The sequence below is a fragment of the Sphaerodactylus townsendi genome, linkage group LG13, assembly GCF_021028975.2.
Source record: "Sphaerodactylus townsendi isolate TG3544 linkage group LG13, MPM_Stown_v2.3, whole genome shotgun sequence".
In the NCBI taxonomy this organism is placed as follows: domain Eukaryota; kingdom Metazoa; phylum Chordata; class Lepidosauria; order Squamata; family Sphaerodactylidae; genus Sphaerodactylus; species Sphaerodactylus townsendi.
The window spans coordinates 34,688,019-34,709,465 of NC_059437.1; the positions used below are offsets into that span (position 1 = coordinate 34,688,019).

The 21,447-nt window shown below is 44.9% G+C and overlaps 1 protein-coding gene across 1 annotated transcript in view; it reads right to left on the reverse strand.

Annotated features, from left to right (window-relative positions):
- LOC125442951 (sodium/glucose cotransporter 1-like) overlaps nucleotides 1–12,756 on the reverse strand; it is a 28,441-nt gene extending 15,685 nt beyond the window's left edge. The window contains exons 1-5 of the mRNA XM_048514756.1: nucleotides 12,387–12,756; nucleotides 8,889–8,960; nucleotides 3,521–3,625; nucleotides 3,139–3,198; nucleotides 1,246–1,350 (exon numbers count right to left, since the gene is read on the reverse strand). Of these exons, the coding sequence (XP_048370713.1) occupies nucleotides 1,246–1,350; nucleotides 3,139–3,198; nucleotides 3,521–3,625; nucleotides 8,889–8,960; nucleotides 12,387–12,512 (468 nt within the window). The 5' untranslated portion in view covers nucleotides 12,513–12,756. The remainder of the gene's footprint in view (nucleotides 1–1,245; nucleotides 1,351–3,138; nucleotides 3,199–3,520; nucleotides 3,626–8,888; nucleotides 8,961–12,386) is intronic.
- Nucleotides 12,757–21,447: the final 8,691 nt, after the last annotated feature.

Sequence of the window (21,447 nt, forward strand, 5' to 3'; positions counted from 1 at the left end):
CACACAAATGGCAAACCCCCAAAGCGGAGGAAAGCAAAGACCTGTTGATGCCCAAATACTAGAGACAATTTGAGATTGGGGATAGACCTCCCGAATGGCTTTTGTTAATGAATACAGGTTCCTCATTCAAATCTGGATGTACAATGTTGTTTTAATTTTAAACTGTTATTTACATATTAAGTTCTGGTAGCTGTGTTGTGCCACAGTTGTCATGGAAAGGTGAGATACGTGTTTTTGAAACAGTTCGCAGAGCTAATAGAAGTTCCAGGGTACAGTACTGCAAGGTTTTCTGGGACACACAAATCTAGGGGATCAGATAGCAAGATGTCTTAGATCTGACCTTGCTTGCCCTGCAAGGGATTGTCTTGGAGTCAACAAAACAGCTGGACTGGGGCTGCCTCTATCTCCCCAGGACAGGTCAATGAAGTGACTAATTTGCACGTAAGAGGGGAGAATCCCACTTGGCCCCTACAACCAGTGAAGATTAAATTATCCTGGAAGGGAAACATACCACTAAGGAGGGTCCCATCAATGTTTAATTAGTAACTTTGATAGAGATCAGTTATTGCCAGCTTGGTGGAGACTGACGGTAAAAGGCCAGGCTTCTTAGGTTAATTTGTACAATTATCTTTCGGCTCCTGTGCAAAAGGGCAAAGAGTAGTTGCCAGAAAGCAACTGGGCAGGGTTTTCAAGGGGAGAAAACAAGGGGAGAAAAGCAACATGATAGCTACAAGTGCAAGAATGGGTGTGTGTTTCAATGGGGTTCATGCAAGAAAGCTTTCTAGTGGACTGTTCCCATATTAGGGCGTGGAGAGGAAACACCTTTTGGATTTTATATATCAGGCAGGCACCAATATGTTTTGGGCCAGTGGGGAGGAAGGTGAGAATTAGAGCAAAAAGTCAACTCACAAGGACCACATTTATATAATTTAGGAATCCCTTGTGCTGCAGATCTCTCTAATCATTGCTTTCTTTAAATAAAAGTTATACTAATACGCTAGGGGTTTGCTGTGGGCAATGCTGTCCATCTCATGATAGATGCACAGCATGGAGCTCTTCCCAGCAACAGTTGCCAATCTGTGTCCTGTAACAATCTTTCTGCACAGTCAATGGGGCAGGGAGTCTGATCTCAAGGGGAAAAATGGGGGGGGGGGGAGATAAAACATGGGGAAAGGTTCCTCCATCCCCATTTCCTGCACACAAACTGGGGTGGAGAGGTCAAGGAAGTGAACAAGTTCAACTCACAGAGATCTTGGTGAAGACGTAAAGGAGCAGAGAGAGGACTGAGAGGTAGACCTGAATCCGCTTTCCCCCAAACCGTTTCCTCAGATACTCAGGCATGGTCACCACCTGGAAAGAGAAGAAGAGCACAGTGTTTCAAGGGAGCAGATAGAAGGCAGCCAGCTATTTGCTGGGAGCATTGTGGATTTAGCCAATAAAATATGCAGTATGGCCCCAGAAGGCCCAGCTGTGAATCCCATCTCAGTCACTGAAGCCATCTGTTTGTTTGTTTTTTCAAGGAAGTAATGAGGATCAGGGATGTTTGGATGAATGGATGGGATGAAGGCTGTAAATGATCTGCCTGTGGTTACAGCTACAACAAGAGCTTGGGCTGAAAAGGGTCACTGGGTGATTGCAGATAGAGGTGTCAAATCAGGAGTGGGTGGGTGGAAAGGTGCAGAGCTTGTAGCCACATATTGCTTCCTCCTTTACGAACCACCATTTAAGCAGCAACATTTCCCTAGTTTGTAAGTGGGGCAGTCTGAACCTACTGCGGGGTGTCTGCATTAACTCCTAGCTATTGTCAGTGTAAAAGCTGCTAAATGGTTTTAGCCAAGGGCTGCCAACTCTGAGTTGGAAAGTTCCTAGAGATTTGGAGCCCATGTGTGGGGACGGTGGAATTTGGGGAGAGGAGAGAGCTCGTTGAGGATGTGATGTCTTTGGGTCCTCTTTCTGAAGTTGCCATTTACAGGTAGTTCATGGGAACTGATCTCTGTAGCCTGGAGATGGGTTGTAATTCTGGAAAAACTCCAGACCCCACCTGCAGATTGATAATAATCTCTTTGCCACATCCCAGCCCAGGGCAGAATGACAGACAGCCTGCCCTCTGATATCTCCTGGATATTGGGAAATAGGAGGGGAGTGGTTGTGGTGGGTTTTCTGGGCTTGTTACTTCTCTGTGTTATATACACCTCTGAAGATGCCAACCACAGATGCAGGTGAAACGTTAGGAACAAGATCCACCAGACCACGGCCACACAGGCCAGAAAACCCACCACAACTATCTGAATCCAGCCATGAAAGCCTTCAACAATACATTGGAGGGGAGTGATAAGGAAGGGAGGGAGGCCTCAGGGCAGTGAGAAGTCATTTCAGGGACCCATCTTCGGCCATCGTCCCAAAAAGAGCAGCAGTAGCAGCAGCAGCACACAAGCTAACTTGGCTTGCCCCCACGCCAGTTCCTCACCACCATTCCAGCTCTCTGCCTCCCTGTTGGTCAGGAGCAGGAAGTGGAGAGCTGGCCTGAGGTCAACCTGCATACCTTAGAATTGACAGTCTTAAAAATGTACATGCCAAAAGAGCAGATTCCTAATGCCCAAGAGGTGAGGCAGGGGTTACCAGAGAGAGGGCCTTTTTGGTGGTGGCCCAGCCTTCAGAACTCTCCTCCAGCCAGTCTGTTGCATCTTCTTTGTTTACACTGTATACTGGGGCAAAGGCTGCCCTGGTCTCTCATGCTTTTCATTACATTGAAAATCTTGGCTTTTGGCTTTTTTGCTGTTTTTTTAAATGATTATAATTCTGCTAGAGCTGCTGTAATATGATTTGTTGTCAATATTGTTTGTTGTCAATATTGTTGACTTCATTTTTGATTTGAGGATGTCACGCCAAACAGTCAGAGTATAAATTCTCCAGTTAAATAACAATAAATCAATTGGAGTTCATGCCACTTTGCATGATTGGACTAGGTTTTGTTCACAAATGAGGATGGAGGGTTTGTATCAAGGGTTTTTTGTGAAAACAGATGAGAAGGAAGCCACACCTCTTTGTTCTCAGAAGATGCCTTTTCCCTCCTGCCAAGTATATACAGAAAATAAAGAGCTAGACTGAGGAAATTGGCTCTCTGTTTTGTATACTTACTCCAGCCTTTATATAGATGGGGACAAACAGCCAGCCGAGAATCACCACCATAACCAGGGCCTGTGAGCAATGGAAGATGCAGTTTTAACAAAGGTCACACACCAGGAATGCCAAACCTGCCCACAAGCAAGACTACACTTGCAGTGGGGAAGCAAGAGGGACAACCACACCTGCTTGCTTAGGCTTTGCCCTGAGAAACCTGGGAGGGAAGGAGAAGAATTTTCTGCTAGAGGCACCCACCCTCAGAACTACTCCCTCCCCAGTGGGTACAACACCAGCAAAAGGCACTTTTGGGAATCAGAGGAAAGACACAAATACATATTTCAGGCTAGGATTTGAAAACCACTTTTCCCAACATGCAGTTGAAGCTGATCACACTCACGTTCCACTCAAACCCGCCAATCGCAATTCCTGCAGCTGCCCCCGTCCCAGCCAGGCCCACGAAGTGGCTGCTGCCGATGTTGCTGGCGAACAGCGAGGCACCGATCTGAACACAGAAAGGAGGGGGGGAAATTGGTCAGATTCTTAATCTTTGCTGTAATACAACCTCGGGGCATCTTAAAAGTTTTAATGGGCTTTTTGTACTTGATGCAGTGGACTCTCATCCAGTGGGTGGAAGCTCCCGCCACAATAAACAGTGTGAGGTTTTGGACAGCAATCCAGAGTGCTGTCTTCATTAATCCAGACAGTGTTATTTACCATTTCAGATTGAGTTTATTCTAATCCCCCAGAAGCAAAATGCCTCCCTAAATCCCAGTGCTTCAGTGGCTAAACCAGCTATGATAGCAAAAGATCCATGAACCTTCATATGGAGCTACTCCAATCTTGGGATTTTCAGTAATCCTCTAAATTCCCTGTACTTGGAAATCCAGCATGTCAGGAAGAAAGCTGAGCTAAATCCCTTTTCATGGACACCTTTTCTATGTGCAAGAAATTATTTGCATGTTGAGGTATATAGCCTTGCAGCGGTTTCAGAATTTTTTTGCACTCCAGATGTTATGGACTACAATTCCCATCAGCCCCAATTGGCCATGCTGGAAGGGGCTGATGGGAATTGTAGTCCATAACATCTGGAGTGCCAAAGGTTCGCCACCACTGGCCTAGGCACAGACTTACCACCTCAGTGAGGACTAGGAAGGCAATGTTGTATCAATTTTACATGGGCCTGTGTGTGAAGAGGAAGACACCCAGCTCCAAGCACTATTTTCCTTACCAAGCAGGCTGTTCACATTTGAATTCAACAGAAGAGAGAAATGCAGAGAGTGGGGCAGTAAGAGGCAACAGAGCAGACTGCAGGGGGATGAGCAGGGATAAAATAGTTCCATACTCCTGTAGTCCTGCTACTCTTCTGTCCTGCTGTGATGAGAGCAGATCTGAGTTCAACACAACGACAGATGTGCTGTCCTCATATTTAATCTGGCCTGTCAGTACCACACACCTAGAGCCAGATGTGTCCATCACCACTTGCCCAATCCTACACTTGGCAGCTCTGCATTTCAGGAGAACTGAAGCAATGAAAGCTGACACCACAGTTCCCCAGATCCTTCCTTCCATGAAAGCATCTATACATCCTCCTCATTATTATGGTAATGATTCCTTGCATCCTCCTGCCTTTTAATGCAAAGAAGGATGAGCAGCGTCAGGGATTTTCCCTCCTGGAAAAGTGTATCTAATACTTTTCAGATGTCATGATAGTTTCTGTGGCAATTAATTATGATGTAACAAAAGACTCATGGAGAAAGGATTTTAGAAGGGGACCCACCCAAGGGAGTCCAGTTAAGGAGAGAACTTCATGCAGATGTCATGGGGTAGAGGGCAAAAAGCAGATATGGGGAACAGTAATCGGGAAAGGGTGGGTCCACATTTGGGGTCAGGTATGACTACTGTTTACTCAGAGAAATGCTTGTGAGGTCCAAATATGGAACCCCCAGTTTTTCATCTGTTTTGGCCCTTGGCAGGGGTCTTGAATTAGAACCGCATGATTGCAAGGATGCCAAGTGCATTTATACCAGGTGTATGATTGACAAAAAGAGAGGCTGGGTTCTGTAGCCTCTCTCTCTCACACACAATCATATACAGTCATATATATCTGCAAGCCAGTGGCAGTGTCTGGTGCATCATCTGAGGCGCCATCTGAATTAAGACTAGAACCCCGGTCTTCCTTGTCAAATGCCACTGGATGCAGATCCTAGCCAGAAATATGTCACACGTGCTGGCTATGGCTGAGGCCAGAAGACCAGTGTTTTAGAAGGTTTTATTAGCAACAACAGACTTGAATACAAACAAATCTCTGCAACAGAACTGTGACAGGGAGGGCAAGCTACACATCAGTAACAACGCTGAAAGGATAGCTTCAGGACCAGGTGCTGGCAATCCTAGGCCCTGGTATTTGAGTGCTCCTGTCCCTTTGAAGCCTTCCACTATGACCGGTTGAAGGAGATTTAATTGGGCAATAGCCAATCGGGAAGGCAAAGGGCAGTATGGGATTGACAGGGATCAGGAAGATGCTATGTCTTTAATGTGGGGGGGGGGGGTCTGGCCACTTGCTTAATTATAAATCAAACTTAAGACCAAAAAGTGGAACAGAAACTGTCAGGCTGTTATTTATAAAGGAAAAGTTGATGCTTTAGTTGTTCTCATGGCAGTCAGTAGCCAATAACAAATTGCCAAGCCCTTGTAATGCATTTAGTTTAGTAGCCAAATAGGCAGGGTGGCTTACAAAGCTTCCTCTGGAGTTCCCCTCTCTTTTAACTGGCACATTGTGACTAACCCAAACTTTTAGGGTGAGGCCTCTCTTCCTGAAAGTTCTGTAAGTGTTTCCCCTTCATTGAATGTGTACAGCTAATGATGGGTTATTAGGAAAGCTTTCCCAAGAAATCATTAACTGCATTCTCTGAACTCTTTCAGCAGTTCCCTCCTCCCGCTCTGACTCTTTCCTTGAGAGATCAGGAAAGACTTGCAGTCACTGCTACCCCTCTAGGAATACTTCAGTGCAGGAAAATCCCAGCCACGCCTCCTCTGCTGATTTATGCACTTATTACGTCCTCGTCTTTAAACAAAGCCAATAGAGTTTTTCTTCATGCTTTATTGTTAGTGTTTGTAATCCTAAATTTGGCAACTCCCTAGATACAGTGAATGTCTTGATTCATTTAAACGGGTCTCGCCCCATCTGAGTTGGCAGGAGAAATGCGATGTTTGGGTTTTCCCACCTCAGGACTATCCCATATTTGCAACACCTTTGCAGTAGTCATGATGCATTCTTTGGACAACCTCTTAGTCTTTGCCCTTTCATGGTGCAGTCTAATCCATACATCACCCGTAGTCTACCTTCACTGGGAATAATATTGCTTCAGAGGGTATTTTGCCACAAGAAAGACATCCAGCATTGCAACTGCAATCCCAGACTTCTACTTCCCACAGTACTTGTTTAATTTTAAACTTACCCTCCCAAGTGAGAGCTAAAAAATAATCTCTCAATATCTCATTTTACAGGGCCCATGGAGATAAAAGGGCCAGCTTTACAACAACCACGGCAGCAACAACAAAAGGACATAAATCAGACTTCAAAATTACAATTTTTAGAAATTGGTGAGGGAACATTCCATGGCATTCTTTTGCTGATCTAAAGGTTCACTTAAAAAAAACCATCAAAGAGAGAATCCAACACAAAACTGCTGAATTAAAATTGATTAACAAATTTATGGCAATGCATCCTCCTCTCAGGCTTATTAAGGACTGAGAATTTATAACTCACTATAGGTGTTAAGATTGTGCATAATCCACCTTTCAGATGCAAATTTCTTCAGCTACACCTCTTTAACTTCGTACCATATCTACTTATTGTTAGAAGTAGCATGTGGATTGAGCAGAGGGCAAGCAAGTGGCCAGCTTGATAAGGCTGTAAGGTCGGAGACCCTTCCATTCTTTTGTGTCACCTCTTATCTGTCCTTAGACTGATAATGTCAGGTCTAATTTCCTCCTTTTTTTTCTTAGAAGTCTGTTCTATCTCTCCTTCCCTAGCTAGCAAGGTAGATGAAAGCTAGCCCTGTCTCTCAGCTTTCTTATCTGAAAGGCTGTTCCCTAATAAACACTTTTACCTTTAATTAGGGTGTCTGCCACTTTGTATAACTAGCAATCTGCCAACACTGTGTGGGCCAGACTCAGCTGTACTGATTAAAGGCTCAGGAGAGCTAGCAGACAAAAACAAAGGAGTTAGGATGGCCACCTCCCTGGTAGATCAGCATGTCCCCCTCATTGAGGCATTAATAGATTTGAATTATGACACCTCATATGACAAGATAAAACCACTTTTACAACAAGAGAAGCTATGGAGCATGATCTCATTGGACAGACCCACGCAAGAGGACCTCCAAGAATTGGGGGATAAGAATAATCACTAAGACAGAGGCATTATAATTTCAGCTGTCTCTGATGACTTGCTTATGAACATAGTCAAGGATGTCTGGGTTGAATTAGAGAAGGTGTTAGGAAAGAAGTCAAGAACAACAATGTTTTACCAACAGGAGTTATATACTATGTGCATATCTGAGGAGGGAGATCTGAGGAAACACTTAACCCAAATGTTTAGCCTGGTTGACCAGCTTAAAATAGCAAGAAAACAGATTGTTGATGAGGACATGATATTGTTATTATTAATTTCACTTCCCAAGAGTTATGAACATTTGGTCGCTATAATACAGAGCAACACAAAACTATTTTTGTCGGAGGTTATCAATTAATTACAGCGGGAGCTTATTAGAAGAGAATTTCTTCAAGACACAAATAATCTCAAAGCCTTGAATATATGAGAGAAAAAAGAACTGAAGTGTGAAGCCTGTGAGAGATTGGGGCATTTTGCAAATGGATGGAGACGCAGAGAGACGTATAGTGGTGCAAGCCGGCAAGCAGCAGAGGCCATTTGCTTCTATTTACAAAGGGCCATAAAATTCAGAGGAGAGCAACTCCAGCTGTAAACAGCCATGCAAACAGCCAAACTCTGTTAAAGAAAGCTTTCATATTAAAACCAGGAGGAATACAATCAAACACGTAGGTCCTTGGCAGCAGTTCTATAACCCATTTATGTGAGATATAAGTTTTTGACACTTTGGATGAAAGTCAAAAAGTGTTGTATATAGCGGATGATCACCCTGTAGCAGCAATGGGAGTGGGATAAATTACCATGGAGAGCCAGCATGTTGTAGTGGTTAAGAGCAGGTGTACTCTAATCTCGAGAACCAGATTTGATTCCCTGTTCTGCCACTTGAGCTCAGCTGTGGAGGCGTATCTGGTGACCTAGATTAGCTTGTGCACTCCAACACATGCCATCTGGGTGACCTTGGGCTAGTCACAGTTCTTTGGAGCTCTCTCAGCCCCACCCATCTCACAGGGTGTTTGCTGTGAGGGAGGAAAGGAAAGGAGTTTGTAAACCCCTTTGAGTCTCCTTACAGGAGAGAAAGGGTGGATATAAATCCAACTACACCACCCCTTTCACTCACACACATTTGCACTTGATCTTTGCATGCTTCCCATAACCTCCCTCCAAACCAATGCCTGCGATGATCCTGCCCAGTCAAACGCCATGGTTGGAGAAGAGCAAAATCAGTTGCTTGAACCAGGGACTTTTCCCTTTGGGATGCACTTGCAGAAGTAGTGAGCAAAACTTTTGGGAGGAGAAACATGAATGAAAACAATTTTTTTCAGCAACTACTGCACACACATAAGAGACATCACAGTTTTTAGATGCAACTCACCGGCCACCAAACCATGCTTCTGCCTGCTAAGAAGAATCCACCCACAGTCCCACGGTTTGTGGAATACATAGCCTAGAGAAAGGGGGAAATTGAGAGGACATTAGGGCTGTCAACCAGTTGAAAAATGTGTAGATTAGATTAATCTGTCTCTAGACCATTTATATAAATTACATATAATTATGCTTGTTTGTTACAAATATGTATTAATGCACAAGGAAAAATTCATTTTTTTTCCTGTCTGGGAAAATGGTAATATGAATTCACTCTCATAATTTCTCAGGAGGGATAGGCAATAACTGTTACAATGGCTGCTGCATCCCATGGAGCTGCCTTCAGAAAGAAAGAGGCCAATTATGCACAGCACAAATAAGATCCCCCAGGGACATCTTTAAAAAGTCCTCATTTTTTGTTCAGACAGCATGGGCAAAAAAAGGTGTTAGAGGACAAAGAGGCTCCTCAGCCCATTTCCTCCCGCCCAGGCTTAAAGTTCTTGCACCCGACATTTTGTGGCGCTGCAGCGATTCTTCGTACCTGCAGCTTTTTGCTTAAGGTTTTCCCGAGATGTTTGCTCTGCCGCTGGGCACATTTTCAGCTCGTCCTGCCAATTCTGGCAATATATCGTTTTATCTTTTAAATTTTTTTCAATGAGCTTTCTTTGAAGCGATGCAGACTCGATATGAAAATCAGCATGGCTTCTGAAATCATGTCTGTGAAGCTTCAAAGACAGCTCATTGAAAATTTTAAAAAGGGAAAACGAGCTGAGCACAACCATGTACTTTTTGGGCTGAAAATGTGTCCGGCAGCAGAGCCTGCAGAGAAGGACAATGTATAGCACAGCAAGCTTAATATAAGTATTCTATAGAGAAGCCAAGAGACTTCCCAGTAAATTTTATTTCTGTATTTGCTTCATTTATACCATGCCTTTTCCCCCAATGGAGATCCAAAGCAGCTTACATGATTCTCCTCTTAACTTACTGTGACTGTTTCTGCCATGAATATATGTCAGTGAATATCTGAAATACAACAGCTGTGGACATTCACATCTGGATGTGGCCAATACCACTAATAACATTATCCACTAACCCATAATCCCTGAAAAGTGACCTCACTCATACTTGGCCTTTCTAGTATGAGCAATGACTTGAAGATCTCTGTATGCTGTCACCCAGAGATATTTTCCAAACCTTTTAGAACAGGAATACTATATCCTGTTGGGGCAAGCAAATAAATCATGCTCGGAATAATACCGGAACAGGGGCACATAGCCAAATATCTTGAATTATTAACTGAACCCCAACAGAGATGGATTATCACAAGGGCCAGATCCAGGTGGACCCTTCACACGGCAAGGCAGGTACATGGTGCTAGATGTATATTCCATTTTGCAGGAGATACTCTCTGGGTATTGATGGCAGCAAGTGTTCCAAGCTTGGTTTTGGGACCCATGGGTTTCTTCAGACTGCCACTTGCCTCCTCTTCTGTGCAACTCCAGTGGAGTTAAAGCACCAAGGACAGGTCATGAGAGGTCAGAACTCATAACTGACTCTGTTTCTGTATCTTTAAGAGCTGCCTGGCATGCAAACGTTTAGCAAGTGAAGCAGGGAGAAGGCTGAAAATTTTTTCATAGGCGAAATCTCTCTTTAAGGCTCAGCAGCAGGAAATAAAAGTTTGCAACAACTATCCAAGCAGAACCAAAGTATCCCTGTGGTAATCAGGTTCTAGAACATATCCCTGGGCTATTAGATGGTTTTAAGCAGCCTCGCTTCCAGTACAGTCACTTCTAGTCACCTGCCTGGCTGGTCTTGGGAACCCAGCAGTTTCCCCGCCAAGTGTGTGTGTATCAAGTGCCATCAAATCACAGCCAACTTAGGGCAACCCCAGCAAGGGGCTTTTAAGGCAAGTGAGAGGCAGAGGTGGTTTGCCATTGCCTTCCTCTGCAGAGTCTTCCTTGGTGGTCTCCCTTCCAAGTACCAACATTGCTTAGCTTCCAGGTTCTGACAAGATTGGGCTGACCCCTGCTGCCTTCCTTTCCCACAGATGTGACTCCCCAGTTGCCACTGAAGTGTGAGAAGGGAGGGAGCTTGAGCAGTTTGGCTTCTTTCTCCTTTCCTCTGAGGGTTGCCAGTCTCCAGGTGTAGCCTGGAGATTTCCTGGAGTTACAGCAGATCTCCAGACTGCAGAGATTAATGCCCTTGAGAAAATAGCTGCCTTGGAGCAGGAATGTTATAGAATTATACCCTGCTGGGAGGAAGTTCTTCTTATTTTTTTTCTTTTATTCCTTTTTTGCTTTGTGTTTCTTTTTTTGTTTTTCACTTATACATAAATTATTTAATTCGTTTTTTCCCTTTCCCCCTTTTATTAATAATGTTCTACACTATATTTTGTTTTTTTTTTGCAAAATTAAATATTTATAAGAAGAAGAATTATACCCTGCTGAGGGACCTTCCCTGCACAAACTCCACCATCCCCAGGCTCTATCCCCCAAATATCCGGTGATTTCCGAACCCTATTTCCTTCCTCCATCCCACTGTTGTTATGTGCGGTCGTGTTTGCTCTTAAGGCAAGCTTCTTTTGGCAGTTGCTCCTGGCATTTCTATTGAAACATAACAAAGCATAACAAAGAGAGTGCCACTGAACCTGTGCAGAGAGTTTTGGCCTCCCCACTGAATAATCACAGCTGAGATTAGAAGCTAAGAGTTTTTTAAAACAAAAAGGGCAAGCTTGAAGCCCTCTAGAGCCTCCCTACTCAAACCTCACCTGAGAAATCAAGCCCTGTCTTCATATCTCACCAATTCTCTCTCAGTCCTGCCCTCACAGAGATACAGGCTTCACTTTCTGTCCCTGTGTTTGCCTGCAATCTTTGACCAGGCCTGGCCTGGCTGCACCATACTGGGCACTGCACGGGAACTGAGCTTGGGAAAGGATCTCTGACCATGCAGCTCTTAGCCATTTTGCTGGCAAAACATCCTGGCCAACCCTGGAGGTACCTTCCCAAGCCTTTTGTTTCAGTAGAAAATTATTTGGATGACAGATCTGCATGTTACTTTAATCTTGCTTGTCAGGAACCTCACTAAGACTACATCCATACCAACCTCCATGTCAAGAACACAGCCTCCACACCCAAAACAATCTCTGCTCTTCCATCTCCTCAGTGTTCCTTCCTCCTCTTCCAGTTCCCATAACTGCCCCCACATCAGTCTTGGCACTGAAGAAGTCATGCCATCCTGCTCTTGTCATGGCCCCTATTCCTAACACTCTCGCTTTTCTTAAATGTCCTAATTCCAAGCGCCTCCACCCTGCTTGTTACTTCTGCCTCAGTCCGATTCTTGCCCGTCCCCCTTTCAGGGAATCATATGTAGTCTGCACCCTTGAGGCACCCTGTAATCTTCCACGTCCAATTTCCCAAAGGAGCTGTTTCTCACATTTTGCTTTCTGCACGAGTTTCACCTGAACCCTGACAACCTAAACTGGCAATAAAGGAGAAAAATCAAGACCTACCCAAAGGCCCACCGCCAAGACGACTAGGAAGTAGATAACAATGACTGAAATGTCCGCCGCATTATTGATGGGAACAGTGTTGTCGGAAGTGGCAGGGGGTGTCGTGGTCCACAGGGTGGTAGACATCCTGACGGTGTGCCTCTTGCTCCTCAGCAGCTCCCCTTTTTATAACACCTGGCAACACCTCCGAGTTAATGATAAACCTTCGTGGTCCCCTTCTGCAGGTTATAATATGTAACTTCAAAAGTCCATTCTGTATTCTTGGGATGTCTTAAATCCTAGCATGTGCCCTTTCCTGCACGGCACTTTTCTCCCAATCTTCTTCACTGACGGAGAACTGCAGAGAAGAAGTCCCAACTGCACATGCCCGACAGTGGTCGGTGCTGAAGCTTTTTGAAGTCCAGGAACAGGTGGCTGAGAAAGAGGTGGAAGGAGTGGCTTGGCAAGGTGATATTCTGTGCCTCTAGATGCTGTCCTGAAGTGGTTATTCTGGAATGTCTTGTCCTGTAAACTCATGTGTTCCCTGCTCACCCAGAGTTTGAAAGATTTGTGACATCAGGTTGGGGGATCCCCAAGGACTCAACAACCGACATACCTGTTGTGATGTATCATCCTTGTTGCCTGCAGGAGGCAAGACTGCACAGTGGTGTTTCAGGGCTGAGTTAATCTCTAATTACAGAGATACAAAGTTCAAATCCACAGATACCAAACAGTGCAATTGTTTCATCTCATGCAGTCTTTGTGTCAGAGAAACTCCAGATAACACCAATACTGTGATTCTCAAATCTGTGAGGTAGCCACCCTACAAGCCAATGAATGATTAGCAAGGATGTGGGGGAGATATATAGAGAGGGAGGGAAGGTGGCACAGTATAGCACAATGCTATACCACTGGTATAGCATTATGTCAACAGCTCTTGGAAGCTAAGCATGGTCAGATGGGAAACGACTGAGGAAGACTCTGCAGAGGAAGACAATGGCAAGCCACCTCTTTTTCTCACTTGCCTTGAAAGCCCCTTGCTGGGGCTGCAAGAAATTGGTTGCACCTTGACAGCCACACATATGTAAAGGACCTGCAAAATGTGGATTGTTCCAGAAGGATAGCCATGTGAGTTTGCTGTGGGGGGGGGGTGGTGGTGGGAATCAGGAGTCCAGAGGCCCTTATTAATTCCCAGGGATCTTTTTGACAATCTTAAAAATTCAATTTTTTACCATTTCTAAATAAACAAATAAGAAGGCACAAGAGTTTGTAGAGCTGAAATCTTAATGCTGATGAGTTATACCCAGAATCCCCTGTGGTATTGCAAGGGATTCTAGGGCACATCTCTTGACTGGAAAACCTATGTAGGTTTTGCACAACTGGAATGAGTCTGAATTTGGTATTGATTTGCATGCTAAAACAATAGGTTTCCAAAATAATAGGCCTCCAAAAAGATCCACTGGAAGAAAAACATTACTCTAAAAATAACTTTCTCAAAACAAAAATAGCCCAAACCGGCATTTAATACTGCTCAGTTATCCTATAGATCAAGGTATCCAACCTTGGCCTTCCAGATGCTACACTGGCAGGGGCTAATGGGACTTGTAGTCCATGAACATCTGGAGGGCCAAGGTTGGGCACCCCCGCTATAGATGCTGCTTATTGCTATGGAAACCTATCAGTTTTTGGGACAGTTCTCAGATCAGGTGGGATACAAATAGATACACCAAACTACATGAATCTAAGGAGCAAAGAGAATTTAGATATTGGGGGAGGGGGTATATTTAAAGTTCTGCTTCTTCCTGCTCCTTATGTAATTATTCAGTTAATTGCTGGCTGAGAATCAATTGTCACAATGAACCATGAGCACCCTGTGTTCCATAATACCATTTTACTCTGCTATAATTCCACTGTGGTTTTTTAATAAAAAAAAGTTTTCACATTCTTGTAGTGCTTTTAACTGACAGTAAAGACTAACCCTCACAGGGAAAATCTTGCCAATTATGCTTACCTGGGCATGGAGAATAAATCTAAACTGAAAATAAACCAGGAAGTAAAAATACCTGGCTTAATAGCAATGATTAACATACAAGAGAAGTCTCTTCCTTCAGTTCAGTTGACACCAGATTGCTTAAGCATACCTCCAGATTATGAGTACGTTTTTCCTTACACCCATTCAGAAAGAGAGTTTTGCCAAAGCTGCTTTGAACACACCATTTATAAATCCAATATTTTCGATTCAATAAGCCTTTATTGGCATACAAAATATACATAAATCCAATATTATCTCAATAGGAATGAGGGTGGCCAACATTATTTATTGTTTTAATTAGTTACTAGTTACACCACACCTTTTTTTCCCCAATGGGGATCCAAAATGGCTTACATTGTTCAACTCCCCTCCATTTTGTCCTCACAGCAACCTCGTGAGTTGAGAGAGAGAGACTGCTCCAAGGACACCACACAAGCTTCCATGGCAAAGTGGTAATTTGAACCCAAGTCTCAGATCCTAATCTGGCAATTGAACTACTACACCATGCTGGCAAGACTCCAATGCCTTTAACAGTTGCAAAGCAGGGAGAATTCAGTTGAGGTATCTTTTCCCATCATGCCAGAATAAATGTATGCTGTTAAACAGAGCTGCCAACTCCAGGTAGAAAAATTCCTGGAGATGTAGTGATAGAGCATGGGGACTCGCGTGGGATTTGTGGAGGGGCTGGACCTTAGTGGGGTGCAAATCCATAGACTCACTCCACCTTCCAAAGCCGCCATTTTCTCCACTGATTTCTGTTGTCTGAAATCAGTTGTAATTCAGGGAGATCTCCAGGCCCCACCTGAAGGTTGGCAACGTACCAGCGTATTTTTGTCATGAAGCTTATCATTTTTCATACACACCAAATCAAACTGATCCTTTCCTCCTCTGGATTTCCCGTGGTACTCCATTGTAAGCTAACACGGACCCAGAGGTCCCAATCCCTTCACAATTTTATGTTCAAACTCCATTGTAATATGACACGGAAGGATTTACTCACCAAGTTCTGTCAGATTGCCCCAAATTGCCTGATGTTTCTACTATTCCCTAGAAAGGTAGAGTGGAACCCACTGAATCCTGTTTCTGTTATTAATCTCCCTAGTTTAATTCAATTCTTGGACCTGAAGCCTCATGGGCAACTTGCCCCAGTGCAAGCCACAAGCAAGTCCTGGCTTGTTACCTGGCTTATTGAGTCACCTGGAACAATGTCCTCAGTGAGAGGTAGATGCAACTCTGCCAGTTGTGGGAAGAGTGGCTTGGAATTAAGCCTTTGAGATGAGCGTTAGAACCCATTGGTCAGAAAGCAGGAAGTGGTGGCTAACATGCTGGCCTCCATGTATTGTGTGTTGACTAACTGTACTGTTGATGAACTGTTCAGCCTCCCCTTCAAATGTGCTCGGGGCAGACAGCTTTTTGCCTTCTCAAGCTATTTTGATCCTACATGGAACAGTGGCCTGAATTGAAGGTGCCGGGAGAGGATGACAGAGAGAAGCCGTCCTAGTCACATCAGCAGAAAATGGAAAACTAGACCAGCAGCTATTTTGTAGAAAAAGAAGCACCAAGCTAAATGATCTTTTCATGAACTTGGCACCATTTGATATGCAGATAATTAAGCATGACAATCTCCCTCTAGTCTACAGCTTCACCTACTGAATTTTACAAAAGGCTTCTATTCAAGGCGCAAACAGGACCAAGATAAAAGCTGATGATCTGCATCACTAGGGCCCTTTCCCCACTCACCGTTTGCTGCACACTACTCTCGCCAAGTAGCGTGGGGTCCAGCTGCACTCCCCACTACAGGGGCGACGACAACGCAGCCGCCCCGACTCTGCTGCTCTTGCGCCCCTCAGCGCGCGTCATTCTGGCACTGCTCAAAACGGCGCCTTTTGATGACCCTGCGCAGAGCGCTGGGCAGTGGGGAAGCCCGGGGAACACGACCCTCATGCTAAAAAGGTCCTGGATCAGACGAAACTGACATCATTTTAAAAGTGGGGAAACAGCCTTGGACAGGAAGAATGTTTCCCCTTAAAGAGAGCAACCAGAAGTCTGTATCCCTTACTTTTTAAAAAATCAGTTTGCTTTCATGGACATGCTGGAGTTGCTTGGTCAGGTACCTTCAAAAAGCCCACAAGCAGGGCATGGAGTTAAGGACCTCCCTTGTTGCTTATCCCAAGCATCACCCCGATGATGTTTCATTTAGCTAACAACCAATTCTAGGACCTCCTCCATGTTTTTGCCCCTGATCTTTGAAACCATGGAGCTAATTCCTCAATGGAATTTCTGAGTAGCCAAACCTTTTGAGCAAACTGGAGCTAAAAAGCCTGGTGTGTTCCTTGGTTTGCCTGCATTAGCAGATGAGCTTCATTTTAAAATGCAACAAGGAAATGTGAACCTTCCCTTTCAACCGTAGCACCACACCTCATTCTAAAGAACACATATTTCCTCATCTCAATTAATCCTGAGCGATACTAGGGTGACTGTATACACAGTGGTGGCCATTAATCGTCTCGCTGGGATCTTTCCACACACTAATACAGACGGAAGACGAGGCTCTCTGTGGTAGTTTCGGCACAGTCCAACTATCCCAGATTGAGCAAGGGAAATATCCCGGTTTGGCCAAGAAGTTAGCACAGTTCTCAGACCTAAAGCGGGTATGTCCCACGATATTTCCCTCATCCTGGGATTTTCAAAAATCGCCAGTTTGAGCTTTCTTTTCAAAAATCCCATGTTGAACCCGCTACCATGCAAACACCAAGGGAGCAGAACCAGTGCACTTTGGGCTGAATGTTAGTGGGCATATCACAGGGCGGCGGCGGGGGGGGGAGAGTTTCTTGTTTTCCACAAAAATATGAGAACATGAGTGAAAATGTGATGTGATGCTCTGCCCCATTGTTTTTTGCTGCCGCTTGCTGTGTTGAGACCTGCGCCAGGCCCTATCCAGAACTGGAAGGGGGGGGGGGCTTTGTTTGCCCCTGCTGCTGTCCAAAAACAACAGCTAATCAGAATGCGGGACACAGGGGATGTTTTTGCACATGCGCGGATATGCTTGTGGTGTAAATACAAAAGACAAACTAGAGTCTTTTACAAAAGACAAAAAAGACAAGCTCATGCAAAACAAATGAGAGTATTTCCTCCCAGTCTTCACTCGATTTTTTCACAGAAACTAAGGGAGAAACTGGGATAAAATAGACCTAGATTGTAAGATAGCAATTGTAGCCTGGTATAATTGTGCTGTGCAGAAACAACCTATAAAGCTTCTTTGCAAGCACTTCTTACTTTATCTATAGATATACAAATCTATCAGTGCGTTTTTCTGCTGACAGGTAATCTCCCAAACTACTGGACCGATTGCTTTGAAATTTTCACACAACATCGAATTCGTGTGCGGCCAGGTTTCCATACTGTTTCCACACCTCCTGTTGTGTACATGTCACAACTGTGCCAGTTATTGTGTACATGCTACACCTGTGACAGTTGGAACCACAGTTCTGTTCCGCAACAGCGCCATCTGCTGGCCGTCAAAGCAACACCCTCTGATACAAGGGAACCAACCATGCCTTCCTTGAAAACCACTGCCTTATGGAGTGAAGGAATGGGGCCCGCCATCTGGACATGACCCACCCACCCTAGTGGAGGAAGGGGAAGGTGAGGGAGGGTCCGGGGGTTTGCTGGACCAAACGGTGTGAAATTTGAACACAACGTAGCTCATGCCTCCCAGCATTTTTTACACCACATAATTCACCTGCAAGGGAAGGGAGTGAAAGGGACAGGACCAGCCACCTGCACATGGCCCACCCACCCTAGCAGAGGAAGGGGAACATTAGGGAGGGAGCGGCCAGGTTGCCATGCAAGGGAACGGGAGAGAGGGAGGGGAGAGAGGGGCCCCTTGCCCCTCCCCTCCCTTGCAAGCATTGTGCAATGACACATGCTCGAACCATTCGCTTCCCCTTTTCTTTCTTTTCTACTTCACCAGACTCAGCCACAGCAACGCGTGGCTGGGCCCGCTAGTTCCCAATAAAAACCAATGCAGGGACACATTCACAGATCTCCCAACCATAAGAGATCCCAGGGTGCTCATCTCAGCTCAAGTACTAGTTAGTGTAAGATTCTGCTGTCATTCAGAAATATGTGGAAAGTCTCTTTTAATGAACACAGAGTAACTTTATTAAGGAGAAACAAGGAAAAGAACACAGTGTTTAACTGAGTCCTTCATAGCAGTCCCTTTTGTCAGCTCATCCAGCTATTAGTAAAACTGGGATGAACCTCTTCCAGATTCTAATATCCCGGAATTAATATGAAACAGATTACTGAGTATTACAGTTATCTAGCATCTCAGGAGACTACTGGAATTACTCTGGCCCTCAGACCATCCTTAAATATAAGAATGATGTATGTTGACCACTGTAGTAGCTGACTGCGTAATGGGTGGCTGGCTTTGGCCCAGCCTATTCTGCCCCCAGTTCACCCCTTTTCAACAAATACAGAAACCAACGTATTGTCGAAGGTTTTCATAGGGAGCATAGGGTAAGAGGTGGTCCCGCATATGTAAGTATCTAGGGTCATGAAGGGCTTCATATGTTGTCGAAGGCTTTCACAGCCAGATTCAACTGATTGTTGTGGGCTTTCCAGGCTATGTGGCCGTGGTCTGGTAGATCTTGTTCCTAACGTTTCGCCTGCATCTGTGGCTGGCATCTTCAGAGGGGTATCACAGAGAGAAGTGAGCTACACAAGATTTTCTAGGTTCTGTCTGACATTTTTATGGGACCTGCACACAATATCCTGCCTGCTCCAACACTGTGTTGCCCTTTCCAGATCCATGAGACAGCTGCATAGCCTGGACTCAGAGCTAACCTCAGGGTTTGTTTTTTGCTTGGCTGCCCTAGAAGAATTAAATGCTGCTGCTGCCTTCCCTTTTGTTTGTTGATAGAATAATGTAACCCCCATGCCCAGAATGGGTTGAACCAGTAAGGGGGTGGAGGCTGGAAACATGCCAAGAAAGGCTGCAGAGCTCTCTTTAAGGAGAAGACAAGGCTACCAGACTCCGGACAGCAGTTTGTCTAAACCCTTAACACCTTGTTGGGTAAACTGCAATATTGTTGGGAACTACTGGGAAGGTAGTTTATTTTTGCTATGTTGTAAATGTTGGAGTTTATTGTTTCAAGGTTTCTTTTTGTGGTTGTAATGGGTGAGAGTTCTCCTGGAAACCTTCATCATGTTGCATCCTGTTCATCAAGCCCTTGGAGTCTTCAGGAGCCAACCCACTTGCAAAGAAGAATTGGACTTGGCAGTATCAGTAGACTGTAACTAGAAGGACGAAATGCAACCTGAACAGGACCTTGAACTGTAATATTAAATGTTGATGTTTGATGTTATTTGTAAAGAGAAGTAAACTGTTTTGTTTAAATTTGGTTCTTTGCAACTCCTTCCAAGTACTGCCCCACAGAACCCACAAGCTGAGGTTACAATAACACAGCACTTAAAGCGATCCTGAGTTAGCTTTACTTCTTTCCTTTCTTCTGGTTACAGTCTATGTCATGGGTGGGCCAAGAGAGATCAGGAAATCATCAGAAGTTATCATTTGATAGCCTTGGTGGGCTTCCTCCTAAAGTTCAGATGTGTCTCTCCTCCCCAAGAGATTTACATGGCTGAGGGAAATGTTCCTGGAATTCTGGCCTCTACCACTCTTCAAACTGTATTCCAGAAAAAAATTACACTCTCGCTTTTACGCCCACAAATCAAATTCCATAGCTTGTTTCCCAATATCGCTAATGACTTTCCAGAAGGAAGTAAGATGGAGTTTCCCAGCACACTGGAAGCTGCGCCCTGTTTCAACTGCAGAGCTAAATTACACCTAGCACCAGAATTCTGTAATTCTGGAACAAATGGTTTTGTTAAGGCCCAATATACAACTTTATAGGGGCCCATCAAGACTGGATATGTGCAGTGAAGAAGGAAAGCCACTCTCTTCCACCGTGTGCTGTTTCCCATTGACAACCACCACCACCCCATTAATTTTTAATGGAGCAGCAGTGGCGTAGGAGGTTAAGAGCTCGTGTATCTAATCTGGAAGAACCGGGTTTGATTCCCCGCTCTGCTGCTGGAGCTGTGGAGGCTTATCTGGGGAATTCAGATTAGCCTGTACACTCCCACACACGCCAGCTGGGTGACCTTGGGCTAGTCACAGCTTCTCGGAGCTCTCTCAGCCCCACCTACCTCACAGGGTGTTTGTTGTGAGGGGGGAAGGGCAAGGAGATTGTAAGCCCCTTTGAGTCTCCTGCAGGAGAGAAAGGGGGGATATAAATCCAAACTCTTCTTCTTCTTCTTTGTAAGACCAAAAGTAAAAGTCCACCCTAAATCACCAGAACAGCTTCACCGTATATCTGCAACAAACTTGTATGGGGTAGCTGGGGTACCCTTTCCCTCTGCAGGTGCAGGAGGACCCCTTTCCCTAGTGATGTGGTGCCAGCCAATGCCAAGCCTATCCATATCCACACCCAGCACAGCTGCCTTTTAGCACCAAATTACACACCTGGAGTTCCAGCCATAGAAGTCTACCCCAGCACTGTGTATAGCCTGGGCCTGATACTCCAAGAATGAGGAAACACCTACAGCTAATTACGTAACATTCTGTTTCTCTGGTAACCAAGAGGGTTGACAAAAGGCCTTGGATTTTAAGTAATTTTAGTTTATGGTACGTATTGTAACAATTTGTACCACTGATGAAGGTTTTAATGGAAATTTTTTACAATTTGTAATGTATTAAAGTTTAATTGATCACATGTGACCAGGGTGGAGTGGCCACAGGGACATATGGTGTCATATGTTCCCAGGCGTCCACCATTTCGTCACATGGGGGGGTGAACAACCGCTCTCCCACACCTCTCCTCCTTAATTTGGGGTGCTCAGCACAGCCTGGTCTGGCTTGGCGGTAGGCGGTGAGCAAGCGAGCGAGGAAGGAGGTAAGGCTTGGCTCATCTGCCTCACCTGCCTCCGCCAGGCACTGCTTTCCACCCGCCATCCCTGACACCGCCTGGAGAACCCCACGCTGTG